Genomic DNA, 22,398 nt, shown 5'->3' with positions numbered 1-22,398 from the left:
TATGTGTGAGATGCACACTTTTCAGAAGACCAGAGGAGGGAGGGAGGGAGGGAGGGAGGGAGGAAGGGTGGGAGGAAGGAAGGAAGGAAGGAAGGAAGGGAGGGAGGGAGGGAGGAAGGAAGGAAGGGAGGAAGGAAGGAAGGAAGGAAGGAAGGAAGGAAGGAAGGAAGGAAGGGTCTTTTTTTGGTGAAGGAGAAACTTTCTATGCTGTTTGCAATTTATTTCCAGTTGAGTTCACTGGCAATGATGGGACAGCGTTAGTCAAGAATGTTGAGTTATCCAAAGTGGTGCCTTCCATTTTGTTACAGCAACAACTTTTTTTTAACGAACAGAATTTATGTTAACACATGAATAATTTTCCAGGTTTTCTCTTTCCCCTTTTAAAAAAAGTGTTATATCCAATAATGTACCTTCCAGTTTCAGCTAAAGAGGCCACTTCCCAACAATACTTTAAATATTTATGATAAGCAACAGACCAAAAATTCAAAAATGCAACTCATTCTTGGATGGATATCAATTTAAAATACTCTGGTAATGTATTCTTTAAAAAAAGTAATCACTTTAAAATAAATATTTGCTGCCTCTACTTAGAATAATCTTCAGGTATACGAACAGAAGGAAAAATTGGTCCAAGTGTGATACAGATGGAGGGATTCCTTCAGTCTTGTGCATGAAACAAAGAGTAAGAAAGTGTCTCAGTTCTTTGCCCCTTGTTTGTTTACATTAATGTGCCCGTTATTTCTCAGGTTAGCATTCCCTTCCTGGTGTATTTAGGTGCCTATTTTCATTTCTAATAAACCAGTCTTCACAAGCAGTCACAGCTGAAATTGCTAGAAATGTAACTGCACTACCAATGACATGGCAATTCAACCACAGTCGGATCCCCACTCTCCTGTCCTTTCTTCTTACAGTCTTGCCTTCTTAAATGTGTGTTTCTGTAATCATCTATTGCTTTCATTTTCTATTAACTACCTTGTATGAAACATTATGAGATTTTTTAGGAACCCTAAATCAATATTTATGAAAGCTAACTATATTATGTGAAATAATTACTCAATGTACTCTTAAAAACTTTTTTTAAAAGAGGTATGATTATTTTACAGTAAAAAGAGGAGATATTGCTGATAATGTTGATAATTGTGTCCTCTCTTTAGCAAATCTCGGGGTTTAAAATATTATTTTTTGTTTTGTGCAAAAAACAAGCTTTACCCTGATTAGGTTTTACTTCAAAATTCCATTCCATAATTACCACTTTATCGTACCAAATCAATTTATGTTTTCCAAATCTTTTAATGAGATTATTTCAAGACTGAATTGATAAACTAATTGGCCTGAGCAGATTTTATTTCATTGTGCTTTATTTTAAAGACAACTAACTAGCCTGGGAAGAGCTAATTGGAAAGTACATGAGATTGAATTCATTGAGGGTTGAATGCTGACATCTTGTGATTTCTGTGTGTGCTAATTAAAGAGGCAAGACAGAAAAATCTATTGATTTTGACCTGCTGTAATAGATTGCATTCTGTATTTTAATTTTATAGTTTGAAAGCCAACTGAGCAGAAAAACTGAAATAGGGAGAACATACATTGCTTAATTTCTCTATGGATTGGGGAGGGAGATAAATATATCTTCACAAAAACCCTTTAATCCATAAAATCATAATAGCTTTTGGGGGTTTATCAGTCTTTGTACTCTTTTCTTCTAAAGGGGCTACAAATCCATTTTGAGTGATTTCCAAGACAGAAGCAAATGTTGGGTTCTGGAAGTTTGGAGTTCTTGAGTTTTCCAGTCAGTTTTTGATACTTTTCAGGATACAGAGAAAGGCACTATGATTCATATGGGACAGATGGTATTCCTATTCAAACACGTTTTCAAGCTATATTTAATTCAGTGAGAACTGGCTGCTGCTATCCTATTCTCTCTTGATATTCAACACATCCTGAGTTACTCAAGCTGTACAAAGTCATTGGCATGACAATCAGCTTAGGAGAAATTAGTATCATTTCCTATTAATGTAGGTGTACCAGATACTTACACTCTGTGTCATCATTTACCATCCAGTTATCCTCTGAAATGGAAGAAAGGCATCTCTCAGGGAAATAGATATTCAGGAATATTAGCCATAGCTAGCCATCATCATCTATTATCAGCAGGTAAACACACACTTAGCCTTATGTTATATGTATTTCGTTTCAGTCTCTTTGTAACTCACCAAATACTCTGTCTTGGACATATGCAACAGAATAACCATCAAGAATTTAAAAAAACCTCACAGTTAAAATATCCTGCATGGCCACCCAAATCCTTCAATATGGATTAAAAGCATGACAAAAAAATGGGATATTACCAGCTTGACAAAATACCAGGAAGGGATAGGGAAAAGCCTGTTGGAACTACTGCCATAATGCTAAAGATTCTTGAGATGGTGGTTTTGGCTTATTTATTGCCTATGCTAGACTCACTTCAACATCTCCCACTTAGTTTTTTGTTCCAGTTACTTCAATAACTGCAACAGCAGGTACTTTGGTGATATACACTGCAGATCAGCATCATTTTATCATGCACCAAACAAGAGAATAAGGAATTTCTTTCAAGAAGATGTCCATAATTAATACTAGGTTCTAGAAGGGTGCAGACTCAAGCAGGATCCAGGGTACTCTGTTGGAAAATGACTTTTTATTGCAAATGTAAAGTATATGAAATACTTTTGCTTTCTATTAAACAAGGGTGTTATCTCTTACTTGTAATTCTATTATTCTTCACCCTCTGCTCTTATCTATCATCACCATGATCATCTAATCCAGGGGTGTCACACTGCCAACCCGCGGGCCGGATGCATCATGCCGAAATCGTGCCCACCCCATTGCCGGCAATGGGAAAAAAGTTGTGATATGTCCCAACACGTCATGTGACATTGCAAGTTTGACACCCGATCTAATCTCTACCGTATTCCTGTACAGCATATTTTATGCTGCCATTCTATCATCTAACACTGATTTCTCATTCCCTTATTTCTATTTTTCAGTCAATGATCCTATTGTTTCTGCTTTATTTACTAATGTCTACATTTCTTTTTCCTTAATCTTTGAATGCCATTTATACAGCTGTGTCTATCTTTGGATTATTCTCTCCTTTTATCTTTCTTCAGCTCCCATTCGCTGTGTCAGCAGCAGCTTAGCACAATTATATCCTTGCAGTTACATCATATTTTAGTAGTTTTTAGTAGCAAGAGAGCACCTGAATTTCTTTTTGCTGGTTCCTTTCTGCATTTTTTTTGACATAAGCTGCCTCAGGCACCTTCTTGGTCCTTCTCCCGTGTCATGGATTGTCTGGTTTCTGGCTTTTGCCTGCTCTACTCCATGCCTTGTCCTCTTGCCTCTTATTCCAGCAGCAGCTTCTGCCAGATCTAGAAGCACCCTGCTTCTGCTACCTGCTATTGTTTCTTTTATACAGTTCTTCCTTTGGAAACCTACATGTCAGCTTGCAGATTTTAAATTCAATTCCACCCAACACCACTCTTTGTCTGCAAGTGCCCTAAGCCAAATAGCTGATAGTCAGATGACAGCATAGAAAAAAAAAGCCAAATATAACATTTGTTTCAGAACAGTTCATCCTTCCATAGAGAATAAACTTCTAATAGGCAAATAATTTTACAGAAATATGTTCCTAACTTTATTTTGCTAATGTTTTACCTTGTCTAGTCCATCTATAAATTGGAGCAAATAAAATGTGATACCACTAGGTCTCTGTATGAATTTTGATATGTATAGGAAATGGAGATATAGTCTGAATTTTTATTTTTTTTACTCAATTTAGGAATAGAAATTTCAAGGAAGCCCTCTCAGTTGGGTAAATCTGTATTTATCTTTGATTTGCTGATCCAAGTATTTTTTTTTCCGTATTAGGGGTAAGATCAATGTGTAGCATTTAAATGAGTGAATTTATAAGATACTACCTTTGGTAAGGTTTTCATTGTGTAAACTAGTTACCTGTTAGGAAAGGCAGATTTAATTTTCAACATGTTTATTGCTTGGCCTTTGTTTTAGCTTCAGTTATTGGTTCAAAGATTTTCAGAATTCAATCCCTCTGTATGCTCAGTTTGAAAGTTATTGAACACACACACACACACACACACAGAGAACACATTTGCAATCAAATAGGGTGTTCAGAAGAATAAACCTTTCAAGAGAAACAAGTAAAATTTGAGATGAATTTTCCTTTCTCTATAGACAGATGTTATCTTTATGACACATAACAATACAGGAAGGAAATCTTTGGTTCAAATATCTTACTTCTTCAGTACTGTTAGATTGAGAATTTTATAATCCATCCAAATCAGTGATTAAAAAGGTAGTGGATACTTCTGAAAGTGTTCTGAAAACAATACAATTTGCAAACAAAGCCAAACAGAAATCAATTATTGTTTCAAAAGATGGAGGACGAAAAAAGAATTGCCACTAATTTTAATGAAGTGACTCTAGGCAAAATAATTATATATATATATTGAAGTACGCCTATATGGTACTGGCTGTAGCACAGAGATTTTGCTACAAAATAATCAGTGAAATCAAGAGATCACATCTGTCTTGGTGCAGCAATACAAGATGGTTGAAAAAATTGAGACAAATAGCTTGGAATGTAACAATTTATTGGGGTTTCTCTTCTCAATTCCCCCAGTTCTGGCATTGATACAATATTCAAGAGCAACAGAAAGAACAAATGTACAAGGATACAAGAATAATTAACATAACTTCCCCCCACCACAAACTCGAAGCAACCCCCTTCTCTAATAAAAATGTCAATGGGTGATTAAATCACCCACTGCATAATGCTTCCCAGCCATCCACTCTAGACAGTTTAGCCAGATGAACACTGGATTTTAAAAAGCAACCAAGCAAATGCAAACACTATATTTAAAAAGTAATTAAGACAACATAATATTAGATAACATTTAATTCGTGTACAACTGTTTCATTAAATGTATTTTTCTCATAATACAAAATAGTCACCAGATATATAGCTCTTGTTTTTAAAGCCTATTTTTATGCCAAGAGGTAAGAACTTAATAAATTTAAACTTTAGCTTACTCTTCACCATAAGGCATTAACTTTGTAAAAACTAAATGCCCAAGCTTATGCAGAGTCACTCAAATATCTGAACATTTGTAAGACCCACAGGAATACTCCAAACATGTTACAAAACTCTTATGTGTTATTAATGGACCACAAATCCATTAATTCTCTAAGAGATTTCACCATACACGAGCATCAGTTTTGGAAAGATTGAGACCTGGTCTTGGGAAGCCTAAAAATGTATGTAATAAAGGAATAAGCTTCGATTCTATACCTCCCTGTAAATTCTTCATGTGAATGTATGAGATTTTTCTTGAACAGAACCAATAGGACATATTGTGAGATATATTTCAAGCGGTTTGGATACAACATTCAAGAATTTAGGAGGAATAAAACATCAGGAACTTCATTAGAGGTACTGTTAACTACATTAATCTCTATGTGGTAGCACTAAGATTATGAAGCAAATCTGATGTATTTAGTTGTCTCCTTGAAAATATTTACATATCTTTCCATCATTTTATTCCTGCATTTGCCTCCTCTCATTATTATCATCACTATTTTTGCATTCCAGGTCATATAAACTCTTGGATTTAAAATTATTAGGGCTTTCAGTATTCAAATTCATTTTCAAAAAAGTATTTTGGAGAACATGAGAAGGAAAACATGATCTCTCTACAGCTCTTTAAAGCACCAGTACATCACTGAGATGATGTGGCTGCTTTAAAGAACTGCAGACAAGTGCTACATTCCTGCCCTTATATGCTCCAAAGTGCCTTTTTGGAACTGATCCCCAGTGAGGCAACTATAAAAACCTCTTTGTTATCAAATTATAGATATCTGCCTTAGTGCTGATAAGATCCTATAAACACCACAGGACTATCTCCCATTACTAACTGCAGCCTGCAAGGGCAGATACAGATAACTGTAATATTTATCTGGCTTGACAGAATAGTGAAAATGCAGCAGAACCAGGGAGTGCTTTCCTGACAATCAAATGTGAAACATGGAAAATTTTCCTATTTGTTGAAGTGCCTCAAAATATAACAAAACTAGTAAAAACACGTAACTATTTCCAAACGCTGCAAAAGAATCTTAACAGGCTCTCTGTTCTTTTCTGAATAATAAATATTTGCTGCTACAAGCCATTCTTATAAGTAGGAATAGTTAATTATTTGACAGACATAATAAATCACTCTTAGATCAAGGGGGGGGGGTCCTTTAGCATGGCACAAAAAGTTTGCCAATATGATAATGCAGAGTATAAATTATGTGCTTACAATATTTTTAAGTGCTATATAAACCAGGAGCCAGGTTTCTCATGGTTCTAAATGATCTAAATGAATCCAATCAAAGGAGTCAGTTTACAATAATCTCCCAAGCAGTTTCCCCTCTAAACAATAATTTACTGTCCATTGCAAAGATAAAATTCATTTTAAAAACTGTATACTCCTTGGTTTTCTCCTACTTCTTTGTCTTGCCTATTCATATAATACTAGATGTGGTCTCTTTCTCCTAGAGCAGGGGTGTCAAACTTGCCATGTCACGTGACGTGTCACATCACATTACGACTTTTTCCCCATTGCCGGAGCTGGGGTAGGTGCAGCTTCAGCTTGACCCATCTGGCCCACGGGCCAGCAGTTTGACACCCGTCCTAGAGTATACTCTTTCTAGTTAAGTACTGTAAATAAAACTGCACTGCAGCTGTCTTCCATCTTCACAAGCAAAGAATGTGATGCCTGTTCAGATGTTCTCTGCAGCCCTTACGATGCAAGTGCCAGATAAGGGCCACTCATTAGGAAATTACAAGATTCAGGAACCAGACATCTCTGGGGCACACTTCTTGTCAATATTTTAACTGTGATATATAGAAAAATTCAAATACATGGAAAAAATTATCCACCCTACTGAAGAATAAAGAATGTAACCAGGTAAATCCCAAGGAACTTAGGAAGTCAGAAGGATTTACCTGAGCACTGTAGAGTTTTTGTACTTAAATGAACAATTGCTATCACCAACAGTAGGAAACAAAATGGCTCTTCAGATGTTGTTGGACTACAACTCACTGCAGGACTGACAATGAAGATGCTGTAAGTTACATCTGTCAACCTCTAGAGGAATTTAGTTTTCCTAATACCATAACTATTACCTTTTCATAATATACAGTAACTGAGATTGCATTGGTTTTGTTCTGCAATTTCCTTAACAATGAAGTCTTATGCATTTCAATGATGTGTGTGTGCATGTGTACATATGCATTCACAGAACACTTACAGGTATGTATGCAAACAAAATTTCACAAAAAAGTAATCTAGAGTTTGCAGGATTCTAAGTTATACAAACTAAGAACAATTGCACATATTTATAACAAACAGGTGCTTGAAATACTCAGTTTCAAGTTCACAAGAGTTGTTTCAAATTTAAAATGGATTGCCTGAACTTTTCCAAAATTATTTTGAGCTTGAAACTATTTCAAATTCAAAGAATAAATTTTGAGTATCAAAGAGCTCACATTGATTTCAAAATACCTCTGGAATGGTCAGAATTGTTTCATACTTAAAATATTATGAACCTGAAACTTGGTGCACCCTCCCTAAAAATAATACATGACACTGAAAATATGCTGTCATTACTCAGAATTCTGCTAAGAAGTCATTTTGACATTTTTTCCATCAAGCTTTGCTTATAATTAGCAATCATTTAAAAAGGAATATAAATAATCCAATATTTTAGATGTTGAATATCAATTGTACAATTTACCAATTGTAAAATTACAAACTTGGGGAAGGTTCTGATTCTATGTCAATGTCAAGTCTAGATGCATACATGCAGGATAACTTCACCTACTTTTCAGTTTTAGAAGTTCCCTCAAAATATATAGTACAAAAAAATATTCAGGACTTGGTATAAGCAAAGGGACATAAAAATTATATTGGGGCTTGAGCTCAATCCCAAGCATCGTGCCTATAAATATAATCAGTATTCAGCCAGACTGAATAAACAGCTAACACAGTGTAAGGCAGTTCCATGTTCTTCATGTCATTTAATCGTTCAGAGGTAACACTGATAAATAATCTTTAAGTCAATAAAAACAGATCATGCATAGGTCAGATTAGAGGTTGTATCAAGCTGAAAAAAGCCACGTGGGGAAGGAGAACTTTCCAATCCCAAACTTCATCTCTTAAGATTCTCAATATGTAAGTTAAGTGAAAGCTAATATTTAATTACAGAAATATTAAAAGGAAGTATAGATATTCAGAAGTGTTTATAAGCACTGAGAACAGCAAGCTTCTCTTCTTCCTCTTAAAACCAATTTCAGCTAGAGAAAAAAAGGATATCTCAAAAATAAAACTAAACAGCTTATAAATCACAGCATTCTTTCAGATCACAACTAGGTATTCCTAGTTCTCAAAATTATGGTCATACTACTGGCCCAAGCTGTCTTTATTATCACAAAGCATGGTGGAGGGTTAAGTGGAGGATTATTTATTGATATATACATAGTACATATACTTATACTGAAAATATCCCAGCTTTGCGCCATCAGCAAACAGTCAAAAAAGCAGCAAAGCAAGCAACACTGGAACATGAATGCATCAGGCAAAACAGGGCAAGGCCTTGGGGCAAGAAGGGAGTGTGAACAGAGACACCAGGGCTCCTTACCAACTGGAAATACATTCCAAGTCTATTACATTACTTGACCCAACAGGAATCCTAAAACTGCTGGATCCCAATGTTTTCCAATTTACTTTATAAACTTAGCAATTCCCCAACAGGGGCAATATGTGAATTCTCTTGTTTTCCCCTCCATATCAATTACCCAAAAGTAAACTATATAGAAGATGAACAGCAGGAAATGCAGCAATCAAATTTCTTCTAAACAGAAAAAGAGAAACACTGAATACTCAACTCAGATAGTATCCCACCCTTTTTAAATAGAAATTAAAATAGAGGAATTATTCTTCTGTAATTTATTTCAGATAATTTATATAGCCACCTATCTCAGAAGCAGCAGTTCTGGGCAGCTAACATTATTTTAAAAATCAATTAAAAACAACCAATCACAATAGTATGTACAGAGAGATAATCTTCAAATGGGCAGAACTGAGTTACTGAGCAAGAAAAGGAATTATCCTCTCAAGAAGGATCAACAGAACCTGAAGAGTGTCTTCGTGTTGTCGTACTTTAATCTTCCACAGCCCATTTCATTTATCAAGCCAACCAACAACCTAAGGCTGTGCTGTGGTTGGATTTATCTTCAGAAGGCATCTGGGAGCAGTCAGGAGTATGAATACAATATCTGTCTGCAACATCATACGGTGGCTGTGTCTTTTTCCAGGATCATGGGAGCTGCCACATGATACTGAGAAAGAATACAGCCAGTCTTAAGAGACACAGGAAGTTCTACATGCTGCATAGCCTTCTCTAGTCTGATGCTCACCAACTAGGTTGAATTACAAGCCTTCTCAGTGTTATACCTATCCAGAGGGTATAAGGAAGTATGATTAGTATGGAGTGAAATAGCAATCTCAGTGGGCAAAGATATTATAGTTTAACTAGTAAAAAATAGCTGAGAAAGCTTTTGTAAGAGTGAATAGATGAAAAAAGTTATCTTTAAAATACAGGCACAAATCTGGCTACATTAGGGAGCAGTACTTTGTTTCCTTGGGAATATATCTAATATTTCTTAAGTAGATGTCAATTTTCCCTTAATCCTTGTTGCAGGTTTTGAGACATTAAAAATTAAGAGCCAAAATAAAAATGCTAATTTCCATGTAAGCAAAACCATGAAAATTATAACAAATACTATAGCACTACACTAGAATAGTAGAACATAATGTTTCAATAAGAACAGCTATCCTTCCCCAGTCTTGTCCAATGCCTGCCCTATGATTTCCACATCGATGATCTGATCTGTATCTGCCCGTATGACTAACATGGTATTCACACATTTAGATTGCAAGGACAGTAATAGAAAATCGAATATAGGCATTACTGTTACACTGCCATTGGGTCGTGTGAATTCTTTCCTAGCACTTGTTCACACTCAGCTTCTACAATCATCACTTCATAGGTGATTTTTATGGATAACATAAATACGCAATTTCCACCTTGGGCAATTGTGAATTACATCATATTACTCATTCATTATATATCTTCCTTCAATATTTTAACATTATGTTTGATTTGCAAGGCTACACTTGCTTTTTTCATCTCATTTTCCTCATGTCTCAGGATGAAAATAATCACCATGGCCCAAACCATCAGAATTAGTTTAGTGCAGTTTTTCCCATCTTGTGATTCTCCAACATTCTTACTCTAACTACTAACTGACTGGGAATTTTGGGAGTTGCAATTCCAACACATTTGGACTGTGCCAATGTTGGGAAAATTGCTTTAGTTTTTGCTTTTTTCAACAAGGCCCTGATCACATCTCTTAATGTAGGAAAGTTATTACCCACTTGTAAAAATCTTGGTTATACATGTATGAAAGATGTAATGTGGATTTGGTTAGAAAAAGAATTTCTTGATATATCAACCTCAGGATCAATGAACTGAATTTATCACTGAATGTTTTGCCAGATTATAAGGGTATGTTTTCTTCACAGCTACCAAACACACATACATCTTGCTTGTCAGAGATCCCAGATCTTACTGAAAACCACAAAGCAGCAACGTGTCCCATTCAATTCAGCAGATCATCATGAAGTACAACTGATAACTTGCATGAACAAGTTAATAATAAAATGCCACATAGTCCCATCTGACAAACAGAACAAGGCTAAATTCTGGCTTCACAACTATGGAAGGAGGCATTCTCCCTACTCCTTCAAGTTAAGGGTAACAGAAGGAAGAATTTTCTCTAAGATAAGGATTTGCTTCCTCGGTTGAGAAGCTGCATCTCTGCTTACATTCTTTGCTCATCCTTCCCATTTTAAATTATCTGAATGCCCTCCTCTCTACCACTCATAAATGTAAAAATACTCTTTTCTTTTAAGGACCAGCTAATATCACTACATTTGTGCAATTACTGCATTTAATATTTTTAAATCTCTATCCTCCTCTGACTGTAAAAATCTTCTCTTTTTTAAAAAAAGAACTTTTCCTTTTTTCTTTTTTTCTTTTATTTGCAAAACTAGTCTTCTTTCTCAACCCCTACCCCATCAAACTCTCCTAATAACAAAAGTGGCCACAAGCATGGCACAGATACAAAGAAAACCCATACATACAACTCATATGATATCTTTGCACAGACTGTATGTATAGAAGGGCTTTTATCCTTTAACATATAAGGAGAAATTAAGATTCAAGGTAATAAACAAAGCTCAAATCATTAAAACACAACAATAGCTCTATATTACCCTCTAGTGGTTTGACTGCATCATGGAACAAGATTTTCTTTTAACAGAAAAGATTGGCACAATTTGCTTTTATAGAGCATGTGCCAAATTAGAAGGGAAAAATAATCTAAGGCAAGAATAATATTGCATTCCAGTATTACACACAACTGGTCTCCCCCTGTTCTTAAGTGATAATTCTTTCTGATGTGAAGAAATTTTCTAGCCCCTGAAAGCAGGCAAGAGCAACTAGATTGGTACATTGCTGACAGTACAAAACTCCCCAAATTAATTAGAAGCTGCTATGAGGCTATTTTATAGTCCAAAGAGCAGGCATTTCTTTGCATCAATCTGGCTCAAATCCCTTATACCTCTGTGAATTAATTACTCTAGTTCACAACCTTAGCCCACTTTTAAAATAGTCTGCTGGTTGTAATGAGACAGAAGCAACAACAGCAATACAACTAACAATTAGCACCATAATCTGTTTTATCAGCCTAGCTCAATAGCAACCTGCCAGAGATTTCTTACTCAAACACTACTTGTTCAAATATTTTCAGCTAAATCTACAGTGATCAGCAAAAGCAAGGCAAAACTAGGCAGATCTACTAACTGCAATTGCTACTACTCCAAATGATTTAAGGAATAATAATTAAAGAGAAGGGGTGCACAACTTCCATGAACTCAAGAGCTACATCAGATGTAACCTGTGACATACAGAAATGGGAAAGGCTAGTGGGCCCCATTTGAAAGGAGGGGTTCAGGAGTACAGTAGGTGCTACATTAGTATGTTGAGTTTTAAAGCAATAGTTGTATTCCTTAAAACACCTAAAATGAAGAAAAAGCCCCAGATTTTTAGCCCCACAAAAGAGATTGTGGAGGGCCACATGCAACTTTGGGATCATAATTTTTCCACCCCTAATTTACTGCTTTCATTTTTAAACACTTGCTACTGTGGCAATTATAGCAGTTGAAGAACTGCTATTCAAGCAGACTTGGATAAGTCCTAGAGTCTTTGACTTGTCCTCAAGCACTTTTTCATGTTATGAAAACAAAAAATCCTTATTTGTTTTCCATGTATCATAATAAAGAACAAAAGTGTACGGAGGAAATTTTATGCCTTAAGAGGCAGTAAACATGTACATGTTAGTTTTAAGCAGATATACCTCCTGAGCAAGTATTTAGTGCATAAAATGTATACCCAAAATCTTCCTGTTAAGAGGAAGGAGAAATCATTTCATCTCCTCCTTTCATTCTCTCCAGTCACACACTCCACTATTTCTAGTAGTTAGTCTCTTTTTGGATGGAATAAAATCAAACAAAACCTGTGACTTGTTTGACACATTTAGAGGAGCTATATGTTGAAATCAGCCCGTTTGTTAATGACTATTTTTTTCATACCTCTAAAAAAGTTAAAAACCATATTCTATGGAAACTCACAGAAACTGAAGGGACAAGAGACTCCAAGGAACAAGGGGAAATCGGCCAAGAGATTGTGTGCTAAAGTATCTGAAGAGTTTCCTACTGAAATTCCTTTTTACAATGACTATCTAATTTGTTTCTAGCAAAATGCCACAAAAATAAACAATTGTAGAACATGATTGACTATTCAATCACCCTTATATTTCCTCTTGAAGTTTCATAAAATAATTCTTTTTTCTCTTAAAGTCTTTTTTAATACAAGTCTCCCTGTTCTATCCCTATTATATATCTCTATCATCAGCCCAGCCCAGCCCAGCCCACCCACCTTTGAAGCCATTAAAATAAACTCTCATGATAATGCCTCCTATTCTTGAGGCAATGCAATGAAACAGCTTGTTTTACTGATTTCACAAAAAAATTACAAAGTTAATTCCAAAGCATGCATCTGTGGAATAACAGAAAGCCTTGGAGTTATATATATTAGCGGGAGGAGCATGGAGGTAATAACCCTGCACACCTTGCAGCTTTCATTCATTTTTTTTTAAATTAAAAGACACTAAAGAGAATGCATGACTGGATAACAGCAAAACTTGAATATCTCTTCAATATTCACTGCACTCAAACTGTCACAGACAACACAATGCTTAACATCATAAACTTTGCTTTTGGTAGGCATCTATGTATAGACACTAATATTTAGGGCTCTAACACTCATCAGCTCCCAATCTTTTTTCTAACAAAGTTCTGACTTCTTAAGTATGGATATAAACAAATGGAATTCTGCAAAGTCCTTGAAGGAAAGAGAGGAATGTTAAAAAGAAAACACAGGGGAAGGAAAAGTGTGAAAAAGTCCTTTCTAATGGAGAAATTAAATCACTGCTTTTTAAAACCTTCTCAATCAAGCATTAAATGCCACAGTATTTGCAGCACCAGGCTTCACTTGTATTGTTAATTAACTTTAAAAGAACAAAACAAAACGAAACAAAAAAAATCCCTAAGCAGAGTATTAAAAGACAATTCTTCAGACTGGAACATAGAGAAGAGACTTGCCATTAAGAACAAGAGTTAGTTATTTCAGTGACAGCATAGCATGCAGTTGAGCCCTTAAGAATTACCTCAAGCACATCCTTCCCATCATAATGTAACAATGTATAAATAGTTTGTTGGACAGCACTAGGTACAAACCCACATATGCCACTATTAACAAATTGGAGGCACAATATAGGGGAGGAAAAGTTTGCATCAAAGCTAGAACATGTGACAAAAGAACAATGAAGTGGAAATTTGAAGAAATTATTTACTACTTCAGTGAATGTTAGTCATCAATATATGGAGTCATTGTTCCTAACATTTTTAGGTGGTGGAGGTGGAGGCCATACAGTAAAAACAATTATTTGCTTTCAAGGCAGAGTATTTAGGTTTCAGTATGAATGAATGAAAGGAATGTATTGCAGGCGGGTGGTTGGGAGGAAGAGGCAAGCATACACTAAACATACACACTATGTCCCAACAAACATCCCAAGATCCAAGAGACATATAATAAATGTTTACAATATGTTCTTAGCACCTTTGGTTGGCAACTGTACAGGAAACTTGAAATCTTAGGAACTGCAGAAATGAATGTTCTTCCATCTCTTTTACTGAGGAGAAAAAAATAGAAAGAAGGAAAAGCACAAGCAAGCACCTTTTCCCTACTTTGCTGAAATGTAACTAAATATACCAATGTAAATAAGAATAGTGGGTTACATCTCAATGCACTTTTCGAAAGGAGTATTAGGCCCCATTTTTTTTGAAATAATGTTTTTTAAAAATAAAACTCATGGATCTCATATGTAAAGAGGAATGAATGATGCAAGATCAGACTAACAGCTTCATAAGGCTGAAGCAGCTTTAGCTTAACAGTTAAAAAAATACAAAATGTATCACAATTGGGAATTAATGGAGATATACTTCAAGGCTAATGAAAAGGGGAAAATGGGCCTAAGCCATCTACAAGTGCTACACAATGACCTTATTTGCACTTCTAATACATGCACAGTGGAACCACATTCAGAAATGCACTGCAGGATTAGGCACACCCAATCCCTATGAAGTTCCATAAGTTTCTAAATTCTGTAGCAGTTTCCCATAACAAGGGTGACATTTTCCTTGGATATTGTCAATTCAAATTATCTTTGTCAAATTACAAATATACAGGAAAGGTGACAGGAATAAAGTGGCAATTTACGGAAAATAAACTCTCTACCTTTGAGTTTGGCCAAAGGGTTACTTCTGTTTTTCTTTGAACATGAGGGGAAAATATACCTTTCACTTAATATAACCACTATTCTCCCAAGCTCCTATTTATCAGGCTCCTGTCAAAAAGATGCAATTTTTGAAGACCTCCAAATATACCCAAAAGGAAAATTTATTTCCCAGTATGAGTCCTAACAGGTGACATTGGAGAATTTCAAACACATCTATTTCCATTCCTGTACCAACTTAATTTCCAAGCAAAGCGAAAGAACAGATGAGAAGGGAGAGAGAGAGAAGAAAGCAAGCATTCATATCATGCATGGTCTTACAGTATAGCCTCCTTGACCTCCCCCAATATTTGTGAAAGAGGAAGACACCTCTTTATTTGCTGCCTCCTCCCCCACCACCTCCGGCTGCTGCCACTTTTTCAAAATCTTCAGCATTGCAGAATTCCTTGATTGTGACCGTTAATAGATTGCTGGTGACATCAGTAACTACCACATTAGAGCATGGGGACATTTCAGGTCGCCAATCACCAGCCTCCTGTTCTGGGTCAGAAGACAATGGAGAGGATGGGATCTGACCTACTCCATTCCCTCTGGAAGGTGACTGCTTACTGGTCACTGCTGACTCAGGTGGAATTGACAGATCGAGGACCTCAGATTCACGCCAGTCAGGAATGGCAGGATTTAGAATCTCAGGGAGCAGCTTTGGTGGGGAATCATCTGGATCAGATGAGGAGTGTGGAGCTGGTGAGGGGCAGTCAGAGGAGCTGGAACTGCGGGCATCATAGGCAGAAGAGCCCATGAGTCCACAAGAAGCACCTTGAGAACCTCCTGCCTCTGTCTTCCCCTCTAATGATGGGGATGGAATAGATGGCTTGTTATACAGAGGGAAGCTTCCAAATTTCATGTGGCGGATCTGATTACGAAGCATGCTCTCACTAAACTTCTTGCTCTTACCAATTACACGATTTCGGGAAGGGATCTTAGAACGTGCCAAGTTTCCTCCCCCACTTGCTCCTTTGCCACTTTTATCAATGACTTTCAGATTGAGAATGATACGACTACGCTTGGGCTCACGAGGTTTCACTTTGCGATTGATGATGCGTACAGTCTCTGAGAAAGGAGAGACAGGGGGGCGGATGCCAGTGCTCCCACCCACTCCACTGTTCTGTGGATCCGGGCGGGGCAATGGGCGCCGGGACATACGGTGGCATCTTCGGATGTCCTTCTTGAGCCTGTGCACTGCAGCACTGGAGTGCAGTTTCGGTGAGGATGTGCTAGAACTGGGCTTGACAGAAAAATGTACATCCCCAATGTGTAGGGCATCTGCTTGGGCTCGAGCCTGCAGTGGGTGGGATAAAATGAAAAACATGGAGTCAGACTGGAATAAAATATATTCTTAAGAGTTGAGAACACAATTCTAAACACAAAGCCAAAAAAGATGAAGTGATGAATGACTTCTGGATTTAAAATACAGCTTCCTTGTAGTTCAAATTAACAAGGAAGTTTTGCCTAAGCTTAGTCTAACCTAAATATGATATGGTTATAAGCAGGAAAATCCCAACAGGACTATATGCGAGCCCAGAATAAAGTACAAATTAGTTTGCCCAAATTTTAAAAAATACAAAGGCTTACAAAATTAACAGTTTATACGTTTCTTTGAAGGGACGCAGTGGCTCAGTGGGTTAGGACACTGAGCTTGTCGATCAGAAGGTCGGCAGTTTGGCGGGTCGAATCCCGAGTGCTGCGTAACAGAGTGAGTGCCTGTTACTCGTCCCAGCTTCTGCCAACCTAGCAGTTCGAAAGCACGTAAAAATGCAAGTAGAAAAATAGGGACCACTACGGTGGGAAAGTAACAGCATTCCGTGCGCCTTTGGCGTCTAGTCATGCCGGCCACATGACCACGGAGACGTCCTCAGACAAACGCTGGCTCTTTGGCTTTGAAATAGAGATGAGCACCAGCCCCTAGAGTTGGAAACGACTAGCACGCATGTGCGGGGGAACCTTTACCTTTACCTAAGTTTCTTTGAACATACTGTTAGCTAAAATATCCTGACATCACTAGTTTTCATGCAAACCCTTTTTCAGACCATCCAAATAAAACAGTGATCTTAACTATACACTAAAGAAGTGAGACAGGATATAAATAAATATTTATTTATTTATTCCTTTTTTTGCCATCTATCTAGCCACAGGGTTACTCTAGGCAGCCATACTAATATCTGCTGGAAACAATATCAAATTTGGAAAAAGACACTATTAAACAAGAAGCAGTATTTCAAGTAAAAAATATTTAACCATTAAAATGTAATTTATTTCATACAAAATTGTTAAGAATATAGGCAATTTGCTACAAATATAAGATCTGGAAACTTTTGATTTTAATAAAGAAAAACATATTTGGACTCTGATGCATTGATGACTAGCAACAGCCTATAGATAAATTAAATCTTCTAGATAGCATCAATTATTATGATGCCTAGGCACTTGAAAATGAATTGACTCCTGCAAAAACAAGCAATGTAATATAACATACTTTTCCAGGACTTGCAAAAATATTATTTCTGATCCTAAAATATTGTAATTACTTAGCAGCAATCATTTATCTTTTAGATAGACCTTCTCTACTTAATACTATGCTAGAAAGGCCAGACATTAGCATATAGAATTAAGATTGAAAAAGCATCCAGTTAATGTTCAGGTTAAATCAATGACAGATAGTCCTTACTTAGCTACTGTTCAAAGTTATGGTTTATAGTTCAAAGCTAGAAAATCACATACCCACACAAACATAAAAATACAGTTCTGGAGTTCTTATGAGGGCATAACCCCCCTCCCCCACACACAATATGGTTAAATAGCTGCATTTCAGGCACTTGGCAACAGATTCACCTTCATGACCCTGGTCACAAATTGCAAATTTCTGGCTTTTTCAGCCAGTTTCTGGCATAAACATGCCCATAAGAATGAATGGATTTGCTTAACAATTGTGGTGCTTTTTAAGGATGGTGTTCACTTAACGACCACTACAAAAAAATGTGTACAATCAAGTTGGTCACATGGGTGCCTTAACTTTACAACCATCATGATTTACTATGGAAATGCTGGGCTCAATTAGAGTTGTAAGTTGAAGGCTACTATACCATATTAATTAGGTACTTATGATTTAAAACCCAAATTAACTATTGTTGTAAATCCTGGAAATATTCATTACATACTTTATTGAGAAATGGATTATAAATTCCCGTCCAAATGATTAGACTCTGGCATCACGTGTTAACTATTCAGGTTAATCAGAATATTTCTAGTTTTAAGAAATATAGTCACCTTGTAGGGGAGATGGACAGCATCAAATTTAATAAATAAAAATATACTTTTGATGCTTAATATCTATCCAGCTTATAATTGATCTCTTCCTGAACTAAAAATACCAGTTTTCCAACATGAAATAAATCTTTCCTATTTCCCTATTTAGTTCAATTCATTTAAGCCATTTTAATATTAAAAAAGAGCTGAAAATGTGTACTAAATCCTTCTGCTTTTCAGGTAGCATTCAGTTCCTTAAAAATATTGAAAGTGAATTAAATTACAAATACACATAGATTTTTGTCAGTTCTTTTGAAAATATATATTCTTCGGCTTTGAAGGTTTTTGGATATTACTAACAGTAGCACCTTTAAATAGACTGTCTAGTCCAGAAAGTTTATTTTGAGGCAGACATACATAAAATTACTATCAAAAACTCCAGAATAAATGAAATTTGCAGTTGCTATGTATACCCACATTATTTCTTTAATTTTTTGTCTTAAGAATTCAAACTTTTCAACCTTTCACAACATCCTTGTGAAAAAGAATCATAAACCACCTGATTTTTATATAAAAAAATGGTTGACATAACTTTTTATTTCAATATGATAGGAATATGTTGGAGTCAGAATAGAGCTGCCCTCTGGTGCTTTGAAAAATAAGTTGACCCTCTCTTCTTTGTGGCAGCCCCTCAAATGCTGGACTACTGCTATCATGTCATCCCTAGTTCTTTCTTTTTTTAAACTAGCCATACCCAAATCCTGCAAGGCCTGTTTTAGTGTCCAGGCCTTTAATCATCTTAATGGCTGTTCTCTGCACTTTTTTTCAAAGTCTCAAAATCTTTTTTGTAATGTGGTGACCAAAATGGATGCAGTATTCCAGGTGTAGTCTTACTAAGTTTTTATAAAGCGGTACTAATACTTCATGTGATTTTGATTCCATGCCTGTTTATACAACCAAGGATTGTATTAGCTTTTTTGGCTGCCGCTGCACACTGCTGGCTCATATTTAAGTGATCGTCCACTAGGACAGAATTCCCCAACCTTTCCGGCTTTGAGGACCAACAAAGGGGGGCGGGGCAGCAAGCATTCACACCAGCTCCATTTGCGTGAGGGGTGTGCAAGCATGCCCAACGCTCATGCAAATGTAGCATGCATACACGTGCTCACCCGCTGCTCATGCAAGTGACAATGCACGTACACACTTGTCCATTTCCACAACCTGATTGCAAACCCTTCACAGCCCAGAGGTTAGGGACCCTTGCACTAGGACTCAAAGGTCCCTCTAACGTTACTGTTTTTGAGCCAGGCTTTGCCCAATCTGTACTTGTACCTTTGGTTTTTCCTGCCTAAGTGTAAAACCTTGCTTTTCTCCACATTAAATTTCATTTTGTTGTACAGGATCCATTGTTCAAGTCTGTCAAGATCCTTTTCCATCCTGAACTTGTCTTCTGGAGTGTTGTCTATTCCTGACAGCTTAGTGTCATCTGCAGATTTGATGAGTTTCCTTTCTATTCTATGATCTATGACCATAATAAACCATTGGTTATTTATTTAAATTATTATAAAGCTGCCCATCTCACAGTAGTGCCTAAACTAGCATACAATGTCCATGTGATTTTCTTGGTAACAACATAAAAATTATTTACCACTTCTACTGACATTTTAAAAAATCTGTGGTTTTCTGATGATCTCTCTTCCAATGATAATTGAGAGTAACTTCCTTAGTTTTTTAAAAATCGAACAGCTACTATCACATTCAAAATAAGGTCATTTTTTAGAAATCTGACAAATTAAAAAGGATGGCTTATACCATTGGTCAGTGCCAGTTCAATGGCACTGAAGTGTATGATTCAATGAGACAAACTTCTGTTTTGTCATCACACTGATCACAACATTTAACAAATGTACATTGTCAGATTTATCAGTTAGAGACCGTATTCAACCATAACGAACAAGACCACACAACATTTGATTTTTATCTATTCCTTTCCAATTTCACTTTTTAAAAATTTAGACAGCTGAACCCAAAACCCTTATCACCCTCAAGTTATTAAAACAGAAGTTACCTTTAGCAGAAAAGTTTTAGGCTTAGGTCCTCTCTTCTTAGGTCCATAAAGCTCACGCTCCCGTTCCCTTGTTGAGGTGGGGAAAAGAAATTAAAACACTTTTTGTAAAAAAAAAAAGAGCCCAAACAATTAAACAATTAAAAAGAGAACGTTCTTCTAAAATAAACATTTGAACTTCTTGACTACAGGAAATAAAAGCCACATCAATTCCTCCTCTGATTTTTCAAGAGGCAACTCACTTCTGCTCGAAGGCTGCAATCAAGCGAGAATCTAGGATATTTTCCTCGGGTTCCCAAGTGCTGTACCTGCACAGATTCAGATAAACAGAGCGGGTGACACGGTATTCCTGCGCACCGAGGAGGGGTGTTTTTTTTTTTGGGGGGGGGGAAGGGGAGGGAAGGGGAGAGGAGACAGCAAACCGCCCACTGGCGCCGTGGGTCTGATCTCCAAGAGAGGAGAGGAAGGCAGAGCGCCAGCCCGGCCAGGCCCCAAGAGGCGGGAACGGGGCTTCGCGCAAGAGAGGCTGGAAGGCAGAACTCACTTGATGGCCCAGCCTTTCCATTTCACCAGGTATTCGATGCGTCCCTGCAAAATACGGGGGAGGAAAGGAGGGAGGGAGGGTGGGAGAGCGGAAGAGGGGAAAAGGAGAAGAAAAGGGAGCGGGTTAGAGAGGTGGCAACGGCAGCGACCCCAAGACAAGCCCCGCCGGCCCGCAACTCACCTTTCGGATCCGCCGCTTGATGATGGATTCGGCCGCAAAGACCCGCTCGCCCACTGCAGAGAGCTCCATCTTTGCTCAGCCTCAGCAACAGCAGCACCCGCAGCCCATAATAATCCCGCCCGCTCCCTCGCCTTCCCTTTCTCCCTCTCAGGGCTGGCTGAGTGACTGACTGAGGCGGGTTGGCGGCGGCGGCGTTCCCGCGACAGCGGCTAGTAGAGCAATTGACTCGCGCACACGCACGAGGGACGAGAATGCGCCGGCGCACGCGTGCATGCCCGTCTCCGCCTCGCGCGCCCGCGCGCGCGCCTGCGGAACGCACGCGAGCAGGGACGCGGCGGCGGCGGGGGGGGGGGAAGAGGGTACGTGACGCGAGCCAAAATCTCCCCCCACCCCTCCGATTCACGTTCGCTGCCGCTTGGAGAGTCCGTGCCTCCTTCGCCCCCACCCACCCCGCGCTGGCGGAGAAAGGGGGGGAAAAAGCCGGCAGGGCGCAAGCGCGGGCTCTTAAAGGGCCCGCGCTGTTGACTTCCGAGCACAAAAAAGGACGTAGACGTGCGAAGAGCGAGAATAGGAAAGTACAGCGTGGACTCGCTCGCAGGGGGAGTGCCCCCTCCTCTCCCCCCCCCAGTAGGTTTCGTGCTAGTCTTTCCATTTTCTCAGACAGCGCCTGTCGTTATTCATAGCTGTCATTTCCTGCTCCCTCCTCCGTGCAGTGGTGATCATTCTTCTGTAGCAATTAAAAATAACTTACGATATTATTAATATAAAAATACAAGTAGCGGTTAGAAAGCATAAACTTGTCACATCTCTGCTTAGAGACACGTAACTTATTCAACCCAGTTAGCTGATATTCAAACCATGATTTCCGATTCTCGGGTTGTCTTGCCGTTCAGACTCCCTGCCGGGAGATGAGGAGGTTGTAGTCCGAAACATTTACAAAATCGAAAAAAAGTGGCTTCAGCAGCATTTATAACGAGTCTCAAGGATTGTCTGCCGGTTTTATTTAATCTTGAAATTCACGTAAGTTAAAACTGAACAAAACAAAGACCTCTTAGAAACCTGTATCACGGATATAAAAGCAGAATAGCCTTGCTCATATCACGTTGCTCTAATACATTTTCTCCCTTCTAAATAATATTTCCGCACCACCCATCCTACGTCTGAGCATTGATTTGCTGTATATTTATTTGTTGGGCATTTATTTGCCTTATAGGCTGCATTGTGGGAAAA

At 37.8% G+C, this 22,398-nt stretch overlaps 1 protein-coding gene across 1 annotated transcript; it reads right to left on the bottom strand.

The window, feature by feature from the left end:
* Positions 1 to 13,173: 13,173 nt before the first annotated feature.
* Positions 13,174 to 21,389, bottom strand: CBX6 (chromobox 6). Its single transcript, XM_083366667.1, has 5 exons — positions 21,169 to 21,389; positions 20,989 to 21,032; positions 20,687 to 20,752; positions 20,448 to 20,514; positions 13,174 to 16,415 (listed from the first exon to the last, which is right to left on the bottom strand). The coding sequence occupies exons 1-5, from the start codon at positions 21,235 to 21,237 to the stop codon at positions 15,450 to 15,452; spliced, it is 1,212 nt and encodes a 403-aa protein (XP_083222793.1). The 5' UTR covers positions 21,238 to 21,389; the 3' UTR covers positions 13,174 to 15,449.
* Between the last annotated feature and the right edge of the window lie 1,009 nt (positions 21,390 to 22,398).

The sequence above is a fragment of the Vipera ursinii genome (assembly GCF_947247035.1).
Source record: "Vipera ursinii genome assembly, chromosome: 6".
Classification (NCBI taxonomy): Eukaryota; Metazoa; Chordata; class Lepidosauria; order Squamata; family Viperidae; genus Vipera; species Vipera ursinii.
Note: the sequence above shows the minus strand (reverse complement) of the source record. Positions and strands in the feature narration are given on the sequence as shown.